Source organism: Notolepis coatsorum, assembly GCF_963971535.1.
Source record: "Notolepis coatsorum genome assembly, chromosome: 6".
NCBI classification, from domain to species: domain Eukaryota; kingdom Metazoa; phylum Chordata; class Actinopteri; order Aulopiformes; family Paralepididae; genus Notolepis; species Notolepis coatsorum.
The window spans coordinates 86,408,254-86,427,932 of NC_140170.1; the positions used below are offsets into that span (position 1 = coordinate 86,408,254).

The 19,679-nt window shown below is 43.6% G+C and overlaps 1 protein-coding gene across 1 annotated transcript in view; it reads right to left on the bottom strand.

The window, feature by feature from the left end:
• Nucleotides 1–215: 215 nt before the first annotated feature.
• LOC311229593 (plakophilin-1-like) overlaps nucleotides 216–19,679 on the bottom strand; it is a gene marked incomplete at its 3' end in the record, with an annotated part of 37,054 nt that continues 17,590 nt past the window's right edge. Inside the window, exons 7-12 of the mRNA XM_084315668.1 lie at nucleotides 19,472–19,492; nucleotides 19,156–19,326; nucleotides 16,676–16,829; nucleotides 16,394–16,580; nucleotides 15,720–15,804; nucleotides 216–347 (exon numbers count right to left, since the gene is read on the bottom strand). Of these exons, the coding sequence (XP_084171794.1) occupies nucleotides 216–347; nucleotides 15,720–15,804; nucleotides 16,394–16,580; nucleotides 16,676–16,829; nucleotides 19,156–19,326; nucleotides 19,472–19,492 (750 nt within the window). The remainder of the gene's footprint in view (nucleotides 348–15,719; nucleotides 15,805–16,393; nucleotides 16,581–16,675; nucleotides 16,830–19,155; nucleotides 19,327–19,471; nucleotides 19,493–19,679) is intronic.

Sequence of the window (19,679 nt, forward strand, 5' to 3'; positions counted from 1 at the left end):
ATCGCCACCATTAGATTAGATTAGGGGGGGGGGGTTGTGGACAGGGGTTAGAGTTCCCATGTTTGTAGTGGGCGGAGATGGAGCAATAAATACATGTAGTGAGCGTATGCATACATGGTGACAGTAGAATCATAGTATATAAGAAAATTGTGAAATTGAGTAATAGATAGAACTACTGCAAGCGTATAGATACAGGATGAGATACAAGACAATAGCTCAGGGCCGTATGCCCCGGGGGGCAGGAGAAGCCACTCAGAATTGGTCAGGGCGGAGCAGGTAAGGTTCAGCACTGCAGGCCAGACAGAAGGCGGTATGAAGCTGTTCCATTGGACCGGTTGAGACAGAGACTGGTTGAAGGAGAGAGAGAAAAGATGGGTCTTAAGCAGGGATTTAAAAGCTTCGACAGAGCAGGCGCCCCTGACGACGGCTACGACGACTAAATTTGGATGGGTAAAAAAATACATAAAGCCCAAAAATAAATAGAATAAAAACAAACAAAAAAGGATAGAGGAATAAGTAAAAATGTAAATGTAAAGAATAACATCCCACTATTAGCATAACCGGTTATGCCCGTTTATTTATTTATCATCAACAAGCAGGTTGTAGAAGAGGCGGTGTGAACAATGCAGGTATCCGACAGTGTTTTCCTCCGATAGGAGCAGGATCAGTGTCATGAGTGGAGGGAGGCGGGGGAGTGGTTTAGGTGAAGCAGTTCATGACAAGAGTCATAAGAGTCATGTTTCTAGGTGATGACAGAGGACTGACTGTAGTGGGAAGATAAGGTGCGGTGGCCAGGTTGCCGTGGGGCTGGGTGCTCCTGTATTCGAGGCAATGCCTTGCACCTTTGCCAGATACAATAATACAGAGTGAAAGTGGTGGCTTCTGTGCCACCGAGCCTGACTACCACATCAATCGAGCATGACTACCACATCAATTATGAAGCGACAAGTCATGAGCGAAGAGGTAACAGCTGAGAGATGAACTCTTTAGAACAGAGAGACTCCGGCTCAGCTTCTTCCTCCAGGCCATCAGAACACTGAACTCTCCACTCACAAGTACACATGAGCACACACAGACACACACACACAACACTCATGCGGTAACCGCTAAAACAATCACTTTAAACAAAATGTCACTTTAAAAAATAGAAAGTCACTTTAAAGGAAGGAGGTACTGTATAGTATAGTTTAGATACTTTAAGAAGTTAAAGAGTTAAAATTGTATATAGTGTATATAGGAACCAGTTTCTCAGGAACTTAGCATGTCTTTTTTACCATGCATATCTTGTGTCTTACCTATTAAATTTTTTCTATGCCTATTTTATTATTGTATTTTGCACAATGCATCAATGCACAATGCATCAATGCGGGCATGACCACCCGCCTTTCACTGTATGCCCTGGTATGTATGTGACAAATAAACCTCTTGATTCTTAAGTCAATATAAAACAAAACGTTGCCCCCGCCCGCCTCCCATCTGTTGCTCAGTGTAGATTTTGTTGTCCCAGATGTGATAACTGCTTTTTTTATTTTTTTTTACATTTAAACTGCAAATTAGACACAGAGCACTTCCAAATGTGTGCAAGAATGTTTTTATTTTTATTTCAACAACATTTCAGTGGTCCGAACAGTCCCAGAGGTTGAGATAAATGAGGTCCTACTGTATTAGTACGTCATTTACGTGGCTTCAGTATGCGTTACAGTGCGGCTCTGCTCACCCTTGCTTTATTCTCAGTACCAAGGGGACCAGGACAAGCAAGCGCGGCCTGAGAAAGTGACATCGCAAACCCGGGGAGAATGGTGGATATTTGCGTTCACCCAGAAAAGACGGGACATCCTCACAAGATCAGAAAGTGGAACATTATTCTGTATTATGCAATGTTTGCTAAATAAAGACTTTGATTGAGCTGTATGAAACATGAGAACAGGTTTTGAAAGCTCCTTTAACCCTTTCACTAGCACACTACAGAAGGTTAACCTTTCACTACCAGTGTGGTAGTGAAAGGGTTAACCTTCTGTATTGTCACAGTGAAAGGGTTAAATGGAGTGTCACATGTTGAGTTAAGCATGAGAAATGCTGCAGGACGGTTTCCAGTGGCAGTGCGGGATGAGTTTTTATTTCATATTGATTTGAAATTAAATGTACAGTATGTAACCCCACATTTTCACATTCTAACTTTATTACATGAAATGAAAAGCAAAAAAACTCAACAAAGACGTTTCAGTGAATACATTGTTTTATGTTCTTAGCACAGACACAGTGGAGACTAACATTAGTCCCTGCAGTGTGTATATTATTGTGTGATTAGAGTGAATAAAATTTAATGATAGAACATAAAACCAGTGTGCCTTGTTGTCTGTCAAGAGTCTTTACTCTCCCGTGACTTATGTTAGTGGGAACACATCTAATTCCATTGTCAAAAGCGTCACCACGCCTTAATGCCATTTGAATTACCTGCCAAATGTATGTATCTCATTAAATATATGAGATACATCTTTACATGTAAATATTCCAAGGTGTGTGATAAGGTGACTACTCTGAACTCAGGAGTACATTTCTCAGTAAGTATTAATTACATGATTAGGGTATGTAACAGAGAAGCCATGCCAGAAGCATTGTAAACCCAAATATATGGGTCATGTAATCTGTAATGGTACACATCTGCTACATGAGAAATGCAAGTAAATCTCAGTTACAATACAGAATAAAGTGATCAGCGTCCGTTTCTAGTTACTGCGTTCAAAACATAAATCAGGGTGGAGTAAATAATTATTGAAAGACATGAGATCTGTAACCTGCCAAGAGGACATGAACTGGCAGAGCACGACAAGCCAAAAGGGAGGTGTCACTAAAGCAGAACTGCTTCATGCTACGTCAGCTGTGACTATAGTGTGACTATGAAACAAAGGTAACATGGAGGAACATTCTCCACATCAGTGATTCAGCAATGATGATCCATAAATCAGATGGGATATACAGTATAACCAATAGAGATAAGAGTATAACCAATAGAGATGAGATATACAGTGTAACCAAAAGAGATGAGATATACAGTGTAACCAATAGATGAGATAATACAGTGTAACCAATAGAGATGAGATATACAGTATAACCAATAGAGATGAGATATACGGTGTAACCAAACGAGACAAGAATGATATACAGTGTAACCAATAGAGATGAGATAATAGTGTAACCAATAGAGATGAGACATACAGTATAACTAATAGAGATGAGAGATACAGTGTAACCAATGTGTGACCTTTGTTGTCTGGAGCACACATTTGTGTGTTGCTGATAATGTGGCATACAGAAATGAACCCCAATTAAATAATTAGATCACCGAAGTTAAATCATATTTGCACAACATTGGCTATGACAAAAGATTGATGCGGCAAGAAAACAATACAAAAAGAAATACACTTTACTACAAATTACAGTATATCTTCAATTTATAATTGTTCAATTCTAATCAATTAATTGACTAAAGAAGCCAGGTAGGCACAGACACAACATCAATGTAAATAGATCTGACAAAAGAGTAGAAGAAAAAAAACAAAAACAAAATACAGTTAAAAACAAACCCAGTTAGACAATCAAAAACCCTGCCTTTCTATGTTTTTATGTTTATCTTTTTTTTATTGGAAGAATTAGTACATATTTATACATTTCAGTTATCCAAATTATACAACTTCCATTTCCTTCCCCATTTCTATCCCCTAATCCCACCCCATCCCACCCAGTGAGGGCGACGACAAACATACATGTAAAAAAAAGAAAAAAAATTAAATAATTAAACATAAATACAGATGTGACAGACAAAGCTACGCAAAAAGAAATGAAGTAAAAAAAAAAAAATATATATATATATATCTCTCTCTATATATATATAAATAGGAAAGACCGTAATAATAATATATAGTATAAGCGATACTCTCCATTTTAGTAGCGTAATTTCCAGATGGTAAAACAAATAAAATGGAAAGTAAATTTAACACCCTTAGCAGACCACCACAATTCCATCTCCCCACAGCCATATGTAGGCTAGCAGTGTCAGGAAGGTAGATAGGGGGAGGAGGGAGGTCCCAAGTTTGGAAGGAGTCATATGGGTATTGAAACGAGATAGGAAGGGCTGCCATGTTTTGTGGAAGGTATCTGTGTGGCCTTGTGTTGTAAATCTGATTTTCTCTATATGTATAAGAGACATAACATCCCGGGGCGGTCAGGTGGCGTAGCGGAGATTGCGTTCGTCACCAACACCGGAGCCTGTTCGAATCCAGCTCACAGCTCCGGCGTTGTCACCAGCTTGGCTGGCCGTTCACACTAATACAATTGGCTGTATTAGAGGGTGGGAAAGCTGGCGGGGTGGGTCCGGGTCGTTGTAAACAGCGACTCCTACAGTTTGGTCGGGGCGCCTGCTCAGCGCGGATAGGATCTAAGGGGGGTAGTGTGATCCTTCCACACGTTACACCCTCTCAGTGAGAGTCCGCGCTGCCAGGTGAAAAGAAGCGGTTGATTGGCTAGACGTGTGTCGGAGGAAGCACGTGATAGCCTCCACTCTCCCAGACCGACTGTGGGGGGTAAGTGCGCAGCGACCAGGAAGGGGATTGGGAAATTGGCATAACGACTAACATTGGGATGGGAGAAAATCGGAGGAAAAAGGAGGGGGAAAAAGAGACATAACATCCGTCATCCAGTGTAAGTGTGAAGGGGGAGTGGCTGCCTTCCAGTTGAATAGGATGAGGCGTCTGGCAATGAGTGAGGCAAAGGCCATGGCATTGGATTGCCCAATAAATATTGCAGCGTTCTCCGGTGTCAGACCAAATAATGCAATAAGAGGGCATGGGTCAACATTCATAAAAAATATGTCTGAATAAGATTTAAAAATGGAAGTCCAGAAAGGGGCCAGTGCTGGACAATGCCAAAACATATGAATAAGTGAGCCAGGGGCTTGGTGGCACCGGTCGCATGTGGGATCCATGCCAGGATTTATCTTCGCAAGTCTAGTCTTTGACCAATATAGACGGTGGAGGAGCTTAAACTGTATCAGTGAATGGCGGGCACATATTGAAGAAGAGTGTATTCGGGCAAGAGCATTTTCCCATTCTTTGTCTGTAAATTGATGATTTAGATCGGACTCCCAGTTTTGTCTTTTTTTTTTATCCACTTTTTCTCCCATTTTCTATATTTTCTCCCATCCCAATTTCGTATCATCCAATTCAACCCTCCCCTGTCACGAACGCTGTTTCTTGCCTCCCACAAGCCGGCTGCAATGTGGACTAAGTCATACATAGCACAAGTCCCCTCCGGTACTTGAGGTAACAGCAGTTGCATCTTTTCACCTGCGCAGCTCGATCTCTCAGTGGCGAGGAGTAACGCGTGGGAGGCTCACGCTGCCCCCGACACTTCCTGATTCCACTGCGCAGGCGCACCAACCGACCTGTAGGAGTCGCTGTCCACAACGCCCAATCCCCACCCATCAGTTTCCCACCCCCTAATACGGCCAATGTGTATTAGTACGGACGACCAGCTAAACTGAAAGCAAATGTGGAGCGCTGGGCTCGAACAGCCGAGCCCAGCGTCTCCAGATTTCGTGGCGAGCGCCTTGCCCACTACGCCACGTAGCCGCCCCTCTCCCAGTTTTGTCTTATAGCCAATACTGAGGAGGGTAGGGAAAGGGATATGATGTTATATAGTTTAGATATTGAGCCTTTGATTGCAACCTTCACCTCCAAGGTACGGTCGATCAAAGTTTTTGGAGGTGTATGGGGGAACTGAGCAAATTTGCTCTTAACAAAATCACGTATCTGTAGATATCTGAAATTTTGTTTGGTAAGTTAAACTTTAGGGACAGTTGTGTGAAAGACATAAATTAACTGTCTTGGTACAGATCATAAATGTTCAGAATGCCATTCTTAAACCAGTTGCTGAAGGTTTCATCCACCATAGAGGGAGGGAAAAGGAAGTTTTTGTGGACAGGTGACGACGGTGACATGGCGTGGAGACCAAAGTGTTTTCTGAACTGGGACCAGATCCGGAGGGAGTGTTGTACTAAGAGGTTGTTGGTGTACTGGGCGGTTGTGACTGGGAGCGAAGTGCAAACTAAGGATTGCAAAGATGTTCTAGAACAAAATGCCCTTTCCATGTCCACCCATGCCGGTACCCACTGACAGAGTCCGTAATGAGAATGACTCCAATAGAGAATGCTGTGAATATTTGCAGCCCAATATTGGGCTGCCTTTCTATGTTTAACTTTATATTTGTACAAAGGAGAAAACAAAGACCAAAGTAACCTGCTGTTGATAGATATAGTGGCCCTCATCTACTAAGCGAGCACACACTCCAATCTGATGCTGAAAGGAACACTCATTCTTCTCCTGCAGAAGATGGCACTTCAATCAACTTGAACTTGATCTTAACACTTTCAGTGCCAACGACGGGAAATCTCGTTAGTTCATGCCAACCGTTGAGTGCCAACGACGAGAAATGTCGTCGTTTAATCGTTTAATTTTTTTTAGCGATTTCCATTCATATTTCATCAATATAGCACCACGTTACCAGTGGGGATCTGTCTGAGCTCGAACAGGGAAAATACCACCCCCTATCGTCTCTCCGGATGGTACTGCACCCCATTGGATTGGATTGAATGAAACGCATGGGGAAAAAAGAGTCCGGATTCCACATTTTACTTGTCAGGCAAGTAACGATCCCAGTCATTGCCCACCATCAGAACAGCGTGGAATATGTCTTTTGACCACCCAGCGTTGGATCAATAAACGCGATCGATATTTGGAATGGCAATCAGGAATTGGAATAATCTTTTTGGAGAACATCTGATCTGAGGTAAGGAATCTATTTGACCAGTATTGGGATAATCAGAGCTGTTTTCACCTATATATCAACGTGTCCCCTATGTGTGTATGTGGCTGTGAGTGTGTGTAGCTGATCAGGAAATAAGATAATGGATTTTTCAGCCCGCTTCTATAGCGTGCATAAGTACATATATACTATCGATAATCTAGCGTTTATTTGAAAACTATTCGTAAATAGGCAGAAAAATTACAACGTGTTTTGTGCATTACAGTAAAGCGTGATTCCTGCAGAATCTTTGTGTATTCTGTGCTCATGTGAAGCGGTTCTCTGCATGCTACACAGAACGCTAACAAAACCCAGCATTATGTATTGAAATCTGCTATTTTGGTCGATTTGAGCTTTCTTTTATTATTCTTATTCGTATTATCATCATCATCATCATCATCTGTTTTGTTTTGGTGTCTTGTTCTTTGATTTTCCTTGTTAACTCATTGTGTGCCAACCACGTATTATTACCGCTGGGTGCCAAAAACGTAATATTACGCTTTTGGATCATTTTTCCTTTTTTCCGATTTTAATATTCTATTCAGTGTCACGGACCTCTATGTTAACATTAAAAGGCATACTGGGACCCAGAGAGTGCAGCACCGACCAGATCCTGCTAGGTGGCAGTATCGCCCATCCTTTGAAACCCTGTTCCAGACCCTGTGTCACATCTAAACCCCTCCGGGCGGAGAATTTTGGTCCAGGCAAGCCTAGCGGTTCACCCGATCACATTGGAACGCGTCCAGGACACTCGATGCATGTGTTGTGCCGGATTATGTCGGGGAACCGGTGGACACCAATACTGGAAATCGCGATCAGACAATTGGAATATTCTTTTTGGAATAACCCTGATCAAAGTGAGAGAAAACGGGGTTTATTCAATGTATGTGATGTATAGATTGGGGGGACCACAGCTAAAATGGTAGATCGAAATGTGCATGGAAGTAGGAGACGGTGATAGAACGGTGACCAGTGGATTGAATACACTGCCAGCTAGGGTGTTTTGTTTTGCATTCCTTGGAAGAACACATATAAGAGTGTACTGTAGGCCCAGGGCGAGGGGTTTATTTTAATGCAACAGTGAAGGAAACGTTTAATGTGTGAAAGGTTAGCAGTTGTCATGACAACACGTCGCATGACAACCAGAAGGCGGGGCCATCGTTGCGACGACGAACATCTATGAGTCGAACGGTGTTTCCGGGTGTAAGGCAGACTAAAAACTGACTGAGACTAAGAGGGAAGAAACCAGAAGAGACTCTCTCTCCTCTTATCACAGAGGGGGGGGGGGGGGGGGGAGGAAGAATGCCACGACATCATTAGCTTCGGCTAACACGAGGAGGGTTCAGGCTAACGACTAGGCCTGACCACTATTGGACTGAATAACAAAAGGACAATCTGAACATACCGAGAGATCATTAGAATAGACTCTTCGAGGACGATACAATTTGATAACATCTGATAACATCTGATTATGAGGTTCTGTTTATAGCAATAAACAACGCTTTTCCTCATAAGGTATCTCACGGTGTCGAAGTGTCGAATTCTTACGGAGGTGGAGAAGTATTATGGTTTATGGATTGCACTAACGGGGGGAGATAAGGATCTTATCTACCAGTATCGGAGACGTCAGGACCATTAAAAGTACACAACGCAGAGGAATTGGATGGAGGGCCAAACAGACGAAGACGTGATACTGGCCAGTTTGATCAGAATCTTACAGTTGGTGCCGTGACCCGGATTTGCAAGAGATTAAAACAACGGGAACAGTTGGTTGTTGATGACAGCCGGATTTGCAAGAGATAAGAACAACGGATAAAGACGTTTTCAATAATGGGGCGACAGTGGACAACAGTCATCAATGTGTGGGAGAATCATGATCGAAGCAAGGCCGGCCAGCCCTGGGAGAGAGCGGCGAGTCGAGCGGTCAGGAGGCGAACCAGCGCTGTAGGGGAAACAGCGCTCCGATCAAAAATGTGAGTTCACTGTGCACACGGTTGTTTTGATCTTTTAAGCCAAATAAAAACGAACAGATAGTGAATCCGTAAACGTAAACATTTCTAGTTCGACAGAGAATGCCAGCTGTAATAATATGAGCAGGGAGCCATGGTGAAAATCGAGGGTCGATTTGAGCTTTCTTTTATTATTCTTATTCGTATTATCATCATCATCATCATCATCTGTTTTGTTTTGGTGTCTTGTTCTTTGATTTTCCTTGTTAACTCATTGTGTGCCAACCACGTATTATTACCGCTGGGTGCCAAAAACATAATATTACGCTTTTGGATCATTTTTCCTTTTTTCCGATTTTAATATTCTATTCAGTGTCACGGACCTCTATGTTAACATTAAAAGGCATACTGGGACCCAGAGAGTGCAGCACCGACCAGATCCTGCTAGGTGGCAGTATCGCCCATCCTTTGAAACCCTGTTCCAGACCCTGTGTCACATCTAAACCCCTCCGGGCGGAGAATTTTGGTCCAGGCAAGCCTAGCGGTTCACCCGATCACATTGGAACGCGTCCAGGACACTCGATGCATGTGTTGTGCCGGATTATGTCGGGGAACCGGTGGACACCAATACTGGAAATCGCGATCAGACAATTGGAATATTCTTTTTGGAATAACCCTGATCAAAGTGAGAGAAAACGGGGTTTATTCAATGTATGTGATGTATAGATTGGGGGGACCACAGCTAAAATGGTAGATCGAAATGTGCATGGAAGTAGGAGACGGTGATAGAACGGTGACCAGTGGATTGAATACACTGCCAGCTAGGGTGTTTTGTTTTGCATTCCTTGGAAGAACACATATAAGAGTGTACTGTAGGCCCAGGGCGAGGGAGAGGGGTTTATTTGAATGCAACAGTGAAGGAAACGTTTAATGTGTGAAAGGTTAGCAGTTGTCATGACAACACGTCGCATGACAACCAGAAGGCGGGGCCATCGTTGCGACGACGAACATCTATGAGTCGAACGGTGTTTCCGGGTGTAAGGCAGACTAAAAACTGACTGAGACTAAGAGGGAAGAAACCAGAAGAGACTCTCTCTCCTCTTATCACAGAGGGGGGGGGGGGGGAGGAAGAATGCCACGACATCATTAGCTTCGGCTAACACGAGGAGGGTTCAGGCTAACGACTAGGCCTGACACAATTTGATAACATCTGATAACATCTGATTATGAGGTTCTGTTTATAGCAATAAACAACGCTTTTCCTCATAAGGTATCTCACAGTGTCGAAGTGTCGAATTCTTACGGAGGTGGAGAAGTATTATGGTTTATGGATTGCACTAACGGGGGGAGATAAGGATCTTATCTACCAGTATCGGAGACGTCAGGACCATTAAAAGTACACAACGCAGAGGAATTGGATGGAGGGCCAAACAGACGAAGACGTGATACTGGCCAGTTTGATCAGAATCTTACAGTTGGTGCCGTGACCCGGATTTGCAAGAGATTAAAACAACGGGAACAGTTGGTTGTTGATGACAGCCGGATTTGCAAGAGATAAGAACAACGGATAAAGACGTTTTCAATAATGGGGCGACAGTGGACAACAGTCATCAATGTGTGGGAGAATCATGATCGAAGCAAGGCCGGCCAGCCCTGGGAGAGAGCGGCGAGTCGAGCGGTCAGGAGGCGAACCAGCGCTGTAGGGGAAACAGCGCTCCGATCAAAAATGTGAGTTCACTGTGCACACGGTTGTTATGATCTTTTAAGCCAAATAAAAACGAACAGATAGTGAATCCGTAAACGTAAACATTTCTAGTTCGACAGAGAATGCCAGCTGTAATAATATGAGCAGGGAGCCATGGTGAAAATCGAGGGTGTTATCTACAGAGAATGAAAAGCAAACGAGGCAGGCTGCACAGTTTTGGTTTAAGGAGGGTAAATGCGAGATGAGGAAAGGGGGGGGGGGGGGGGGGGGCGCTTGAATCAGATCGAAAAATTGTTGATGGCGGGACTGTTTTCATAACAGAAGGAAAGTCGAAAGGAGATTGTACCAGTGTGTATTATGTCCGATCAGGCAAGAGTATTAGTCTGAGAAAGCGTCCCCTGATAATGGATAGGAAAGAGAGGAAAAACAGCGGTGTTTTTAGGCCTTGGAAGGAAGGGCAGCGTTCGTTTGTTGAGAGAGTAGCCATTTGCACCGAGTTAAAATGGCCGCAGAGCCACGAGGGGTTTAGAATCAGGAAGTGACACGTCAACTAAACCACCATAGAGGAGGAGTAGGTCGCCACCTAGTGGTGGAGGGGGGGTAGTGCTGGGGAGTTTTCATTACCCATAGGGGAATATTTAGAGTTTAATTCAATTAAGGAGTTTAATTGCGGAGGGGGGGGGGGGGGTAGTGCTGGGGAGTTTCCATTACCCATAGGGGAATATTTAGAGTTTAAGTTAATTAAGGAGTTTAATTTTTTCAAGATTACCAACTGCTTGTGTGTATACACGGTGGTGTATGTAGAACTTTGTAAAGGAACTCAAAGTGTGGTATAGAGCGACGGTGACAGCTCCAGGGCGACGTAGACAGCCCCGTAGGGTATAGAGCGACGGTGACAGCTCCAGGGCGACGGTAGACAGCCCCGTAGGGTATAGAACGACGGTGACAGCTCCAGGGCGACGGTAGACAGCCCTGTAGGGTATAGAGCGACGGACAGCTCTGTTGTATGTTAGATGATAGTACGAGTACATGTGAGTTAGGGGCAGGGAACCAACCTGCTCTGTTGTATGTTAGAGCGATGCTCGGTTGTGTGTTATTATCATAATAATAATATTGATATACAGGTTAATTGAATAGTTTATTATTGAATGGGTTAAATAAGAATTGCAGAGAGAGAGGAGATGCGGTTTATTAAATAAGTTTAATTATGAAATAAGAGGGAGTTCGATTTCCAGTGGGGCCTTCTCACACCTAATAAATAGGCAGAGTCTTGAGGGGACACGTCACCAGAAAGAACTGGCGCGCGCTGGGGGTCACCCGTGGGACAAACGTAGAGCGCCGAGTGGGTATCGTTTAGCTGCTGGTGTCACGCCGGAAGACAACAAAACAGGGAACAGCCCTGTAGGATTAGATATGGGTGTGGAGAAGGTGGTAGACTAATAGCAAAACAAGGGAAGTCGAATGGACAGACGACTGCCGGTGTTGTGTTTCTGCTTTCAAAGGGGGGAGACACCGACAGCGATGGAGATGACCAGGAGATGACCAGGAGACAGACTGGAGGAGGAGGAAGCCGCAGGGGCCAGGCACCGACGCCTGGTACACAGATGATCCACGACGAGAGGGAGGAGACGGCGGCGGTGGAGGAGCAGATGTGGAGAGGACAGCCAGAGACACTGAGCAGTAGCAGACCAGGGGAGACATTTTTGCCTAGGGGACCGCGCCCTGGGAGGGGGACCAGCTCAGGAAAGGAGCCGTCACTGAAAGGGGCCCTTGCCCTAGAAGACGGAACCGGCCCAAGATGGGAGGTGTACTGTAAGAGGGAAGGGAGCGCTCTGATTTGGACGTGGGGTACCTGATAGGGGGGGCCGAAGGGTTTTAGGTGTGTCGTCTGAAAAGTTGCAATCTGTGTTTTTCTCTGTCTCTCTCTCTCTCTCTCTCTCTCCTCCATGACCGTTGTTTATCCTTTCTGGTTTGGGTGTGATGCGGGTAATGGAAAACGAGGAAAAACAGCAGACGGCGGGGCCCTAATTGTTATGAGTCTATTTTTGGGTATAATTAATTGAAAAACCAAGTAGTCTGTTGATTCTGAAAGTTGATTGAGAATCAAAGGGGGGAATGAGAGAAAACGGGGTTTATTCAATGTATGTGATGTATAGATTGGGGGGACCACAGCTAAAATGGTAGATCGAAATGTGCATGGAAGTAGGAGACGGTGATAGAACGGTGACCAGTGGATTGAATACACTGCCAGCTAGGGTGTTTTGTTTTGCATTCCTTGGAAGAACACAGATAAGAGTGTACTGTAGGCCCAGGGCGAGGGAGAGGGGTTTATTTTAATGCAACAGTGAAGGAAACGTTTAATGTGTGAAAGGTTAGCAGTTGTCATGACAACACATCGCATGACAACCAGAAGGCGGGGCCGTCGTTGCGACGACGAACATCTATGAGTCGAACGGTGTTTCCGGGTGTAAGGCAGACTAAAAACTGACTGAGACTAAGAGGGAAGAAACCAGAAGAGACTCTCTCTCCTCTTATCACAGAGGGGGGGGGGGGGGAGGAAAAATGCCACGACATCATTAGCTTCGGCTAACACGAGGAGGGTTCAGGCTAACGACTAGGCCTGACCACTATTGGACTGAATAACAAAAGGACAATCTGAACACACCGAGAGATCATTAGAATAGACTCTTCGAGGACGATACAATTTGATAACATCTGATAACATCTGATTATGAGGTTCCGTTTATAGCAATAAACAACGCTTTTCCTCATAAGGTATCTCACGGTGTCGAAGTGTCGAATTCTTACGGAGGTGGAGAAGTATTATGGTTTATGGATTGCACTAACAGGGGGAGATAAGGATCTTATCTACCAGTATCGGAGATGTCAGGACCATTAAAAGTACACAACGCAGAGGAATTGGATGGAGGGCCAAACAGACGAAGACGTGATACTGGCCAGTTTGATCAGAATCTTACAAAAGGTAAGGACTATCGGACGTCAATTCCACCTTGATCCTACAATGATTTCATATCGATCCAGCTGATCAGCGTGTGTGGTGTTCAAAACGAATGCCGTTGATGATGATCAGAGCATCAAAAAACGACCCCCCTCCCCCTTTGATGCATTCATGATGAAACATAATACCTATTATATACATTTGATTTGGAAATAGTAGCGTGTCCAGGCGAGAAACGCGAACGACTTCAGTAAAATTCACATAGCGCCTTTTTTGCATGTTCGACGGGAGAAAGTGACTGTCAAATGACCATAGTATTGTCTCCATAGCTATAATATAGAATATAGATATAGCTCTCCAAACATAGTGACGCACAGTGAAAGTAGGCTATGGAAAGCTGGCGCATTAGCTACATAGGGATAAGGGTAATGGCTGGCGCTGAAAGTGTTAAGTGTGTGCATTCTCCATTTATTGTCCAATATGTTTTTTTTATCATGACGTGTGATGTATCATAGCCTATGGAAATTAAATGTGCAAAGAGAATAGTCCAATGGTTGATTCCGTCAAACAAAATGTTGTAATCAGTGTGATTTGCTTATGAGGACACAGTATGGCTCCTGATACAGTGGTAAGCCATGGGGAGAGGAGCACATGACTCTGGAGGTCTCCTTCCCATAATGTGTTTGCACTGCCCAGTGTGACACTGTCAAGGATGCGCCTGTTGCGCGTGTCCCTACAGTCAAAGCTGTGGATCTGAATTAATCAGCTGTAATAGGAATTTTTTCTCCATCATGTCAGCACCTGAACATGCAGTGATCTCGGAGATGGCTTCATAAATTAATGATTTATGTGAAATTAGCATGGATGATGCCCGGCCTCATTCCGGGTGTCCCATGAGAGTTTTGATGGACGTGTTCCAGGAGCCGTATCAGCAGTGAGTCAGGAAGGTGGATGTGTTCCAGGAGCCGTATCAGCAGTGAGTCAGGGAGGTAGATGTGTTCCAGGAGCCGTATCAGCAGTGAGTCAGGGAGGTGGATGTGTTCCAGGAGGCGTATCAGCAGTGAGTCAGGGAGGTGGATGTGTTCCAGGAGCCGTATCAGCAGTGAGTGAGGTTATTCAACAACCTGAACAGACTTGTGCGCAGCAGTGGTGACGTCATTCACAAACGAGGCCCTATTCATTCCTTGCTGTGGGACAAATCGTTAAATAAATAAAGTTAGATTTCCCGCCTCAATAGTTGAAATTAACTTCCCAGGTTCCTGGAATACTGACAAAACTAGCAACATGTTTAATGATTCAATAATTAAGTTACAATTAAGAAGTAAGTGAAGGAGGAGTTAAGTAGCAAAACGAATATGAAAGAAATTGGCTGTCAAAGTTAACGCGTTATTAACGCATTAACGTACAATTATTTTAACACCACTATCTTTTTTAACGCTTTTTTTATAATCTTTTTAAATGAAAATAAAAAAAAAATCTTACTAGACTTCACTCCGGTGTATTATTGATACTCTCATTGATACTATGTTTGTTTCTGACTCAAAGTGTGTGTGAGAGAGAGAGAGAGAGAGAGTGAGAGTGAGAGTGAGAGTGAGAGTGAGAGTGAGAGTGAGAGTGAGAGTGAGAGAGAGAGAGAGAGAGAGCGAGAGAGAGACATTAGCCCTTGTGTGGGTGAATGTAACAAGTTCCTAACGTTTTCTTTCCCCTATTATTTCATGCACACTTTATTCATTGTTTTAAATTATTATTTTATTTTGTGCATCACTCTGTTTTGAATTTGATGCAAATTTGCAATGCATGAGGATCATCCTTTTGTGTTAAATGGCTGCATAAAGCAAGCATTTGTTGACTCTGATGTTGATAAGAGTATTAAAACTTAATCAGATTACATATTTTAATCGATTGACAGCCTTAGAAAAATGCTAAATAAGGATTAGCTAAAATGTGCTTGAGAAATACCTACAACCGACTGCGGTAATGTACCATCCTCTATATCTAGACACAGTCCTGACTGAGATGTCCTTTAACTTGCACTGCTAGATTCCTCAGCTGTATAGTCTCAGCTCTTCAGACTTGTTCATGGGCAGTCTCCCATCAGGCCAAATGTCTAACCCTTCAATCTGTCTTTCCCCACTTCTGCACAAATACCTGAGTAAGGCGTGGACTTTTTGAGTCGGTGGAAGAAAGCGAAATAGCAGACACACCCTGCGTGGACAGATCCAAACCATCAGGATACGCCTGAACTCACCCTTTTGAGGAAACACTGTAGATCCTTGTCTGCCCAGAGGTGGTACAGAAACAGAGAGGCGGCTTTGCTGGATTTGGGGTAATACCTGACAGGAAATATAAAATATTATAAAATGTTTTTATTATGGCCTTGAAGGGGAAAACCACCCACATTCCACGTTAATTCCATGTTATTTCCACATCCAAGGAACGTTCAATATTTGTGAACATTTGCTTGTCTCCCAAATCTCCCAAAGCCAGAGACCAGAGACGTAAGACTCAAGCTTGTCACCGGGTCTAAAGTCTGGAGCTGCCTATTAACAATTTGATTTTGTGGACACACAGAATGTTGAGTTTTGAGTTTGTATATCTGAATGACATTTATTCTGTAGTAGTGTTCCCGGTTCTGAAACAGAAAATGTACCCATATGCTCCTGAACATTCCCCTGGGTGCTCTCTTGTGTGTCCTCTTTACCATATCTCCCAATTCATTGCTTTATACCTGATGACATCACAGGTTTTAGAGTTTTAGCACTACATTTTTTTTTATTCAGGAGAAAGTTGTTCATATTTACTATTATAGACCACAGGAATAACATTAAATTGGCCGTAGTACAGTATCTGAATTCTGGGAGACATATCCGAGCACTCCTCTGACGCAAATTATCTCTCTGTCTTCTGAAAGCGTAGCCTCACTTGTTCTGGCTCAAGACGGTGAGTGAGGTGATCAGGGTGTTGGACAGCAGGCGCTTGCCCAGCTCAGGCTCTTTCACCAGCACGCAATGTGCCGTCTGGCACGCGATGGCTACAGTGTCGTCAGACTCGTTGCCCTCCTTGGTCCCCAAGCAGATGATGTTCATGAGGTCTGGGAGGGTCTTGCGGGCTTCAATGACACGACAAATCGGCTTGTAAAACATGAATTTGTTGAATTAAATATATCGGTTCAACACAGAACGTACAACAGAGCATTCCTCTCACCTATGCCAGTCTGCAGACGCTGGTTTTTGGCCAGGTTGCCCACCAGAGCCACAGCGCTCCTCTGCAGATTGGGTCTGCGGGACTTGAGAAGGGGAGTAATGATGGACAAGCCATTCAGTTTCTGTACAATTGTTTGGCTCATCACACCGGAGACCTGTAGAAACAGAAATATGTTATGATGGACTCTGGACTAAATACAAACAAGCTTTTCATTCATTCAGTCATAAATAGCTTATAGCTGTGCGATGGTCTACAACACAAAAACATCAAAATGCAACTTCCTGTAATCACTTGACCCGGCTATAAATCGATCATGGAGGTGGCCTTTTGTGCAAAGTGCAGTGCCTCGACTTGGGCGCTTTGGCCACATTGAATTCCAAATACCTGACAGCACACTTATTGCCTTTTTTTGGAGGGCCTGAATAGCGTTCTGAATAGCATGTGATTATATTATGACAGAACTTTTGACCTCCCTACACTTGTAACAAATATATCGACTATACATTGACAGCAACCTCTAGCCTATTCTTTACTAATAGGAAACACTATGGGGCGAATTCACAAAGGGATTGCGCAGCTTTTCGTGACGCTATGCCTGTGCAAATAGTCTGAAACACAGTTTGCTATTCACAAAGGAAAAGCAATGGGTGAAATGCGGTGGTAACTGCGTTGCCCTCAGCATTGTGTCTCAGTGCCTCGTGGTATTTGCGGGCATTTAAACGAGGTAATATGGGCAGAACATGTGCCCCTTTCTATGCAAATGAGCCTCATCGCAGATACACTCCAATTCACAAAGATCTGGGCTAATTGCCACGCGCAGTTAAAGTGACGCTATTTACATCTTCAGGGATTTGGTGGTAACTAAGCGCATTTATAAAGGGGTGTCATTGCCAGCATCACAGGTGATCATGGCAGCAGTAATTGTTGCCAGGCGAAGGCATCGTAATGCCAGGCGTGCTCGTGAACGAATATTTCGAATGAGAATATCACTTTTTGATTTAGGCGAGACCGAAATCATCCGGGGACACAGGTTGCCAGCTCAAGCAATTCTTGATCTACTCGATGAAATCAAGGATGCTATTGAGCCAGCCACCCAGAGATCCCATGCAATCTTATTTATTATTTAAATATTGTTATTTAACATTGTCGACTTTCCCAATGTTGTCGGCGCTATTGATTGATTGATTTTGTAACAAGATTTAGATTTTGCATCATGCTGCAATTTGTATTTGTGTTATGCATTGCTCTTGCTGATTGTTTTATTATGTCTTCATTATATAAAGCACTTTGAACTGCAATCCTTGTATGAAAGGTGCTATATAAATAAAGTTTATTATTATTATTATTGACTGCACTCACGTTCCAATTGTACCACCAAGCGAAAACAAACATGTTTTTAGAAATAGGAAGCAAACGTATTCAATCAACACAGGTAGTGTGCAATGCTAATACTATAATAACGAATGTGGTTGCCAAATTCCCTGGGTCCACTTGCCGTGCATAATCCTGTCAACGTTGGAGAGGCGGTGTACAATCGGCTCACATCAGAAGTTCAGAACCCGCACATTTGATCGAGCGCACATTTGGCATCTTAAATAGCCGGCTTAGATGCCTGGATCGTAGTGGTGGGGCAATGCTATATATTCCCCCCAAAGCACATCACTCCTTTGGGTGCTGGGTTAGGTAATAATCACAATAAAGAGAATAGAACCCGCACACTCATATGCTCCAGAATAAACTTTTAATTTATAACGATTCGTCTGGAGTATATGATAATGCGGGTTCTATTACCTTGACTAAACATTAAATACAACTTTCTCACTAACAAAATATTCCTAAACGAGACAATATTTTCAGTGCCTAACTTCAGTCTAAAGATTCAGCACCATGGACAGGTCTGCTCAAAATAATTTATTTGGGGATGACATGACAAACGAATGCAATGACGAAAGATGGTGACAAAAACAAAGGATGCAATGTGTCATGAAAATACTAATTAAGCAAGCTCTATACATTACGAAATAAACGAAATACAAATACGAAATAAACTAAATACAAATACCTCATTTCGACATTAATTAATTTCTTCCCCTTCCTGATACAGTATCTGCCAACAGCGCTGCCAGGTGCAAACTGCTCCGCGAGCCAAATGCGCTGGAGCAAATCAGGAGCAAATTGCACACCTATGGGCGTGTTTGTGCTAGTATCTCATCCGCGCAATATCTTTAGTGAATGGCTCGCAAAGACGGAGCACATTCTAATCGCAGTTAAGGGTGCTACAGTATTAGCGCTGCGCAATTTATTCTTTGCAAATTCACCCCTATGATTCTACAAAGAACCCATAGGTTTCACTGAGGTTTCTTGGGCCTATAGGAATAAGAATAAGTACTCAAAACAAACAAACAAACAAACAAACAAAACAATATCATCATATCCTATGGTCTTATGCTACGTGTAACACAGGTGAAGCGTTTCCATACAATGCCCTGGTGTGCGGTGAGATTCTGCAGGGCTCCACAGCAGGCCTCCAGGGTGTCGTCTGTCTGGCTGCTGCCCAACAAAGACAGGTGGGTCTGCAGAGTTTGGGAGTGGAACAGCCAGCCTGCTCCTCTAGGGTGCTGCTCCTCAATGACCGGGTAGTCAAACTGGCACTACACCAGAGAGCACAGAGGAAAGGAACAGATTATCCTCTAGGGTGCTGCCCCTCAATGACCGGCGGGTAGTCAAACTGGCACTACGCCAGAAAGCACAGAGGAAAGGAACAGATTATCCTCTAGGGTGCTGCCCCTCAATGACCGGCGGGTAGTCAAACTGGCACTACGCCAGAAAGCAAAGAGGAGGGGAACAGATTACCCTCTAGGCCGGGGGTGACATCTGTTGCACATGATGATGTCCACAGCGAAGCATTGCGATAGACAATCATCTTATGGGCTACTCTAATAAAAATGTACTATTCTTTATTCTTTCTTTTATACTTTTTTTTGTATACGTATGTATGTTGGAT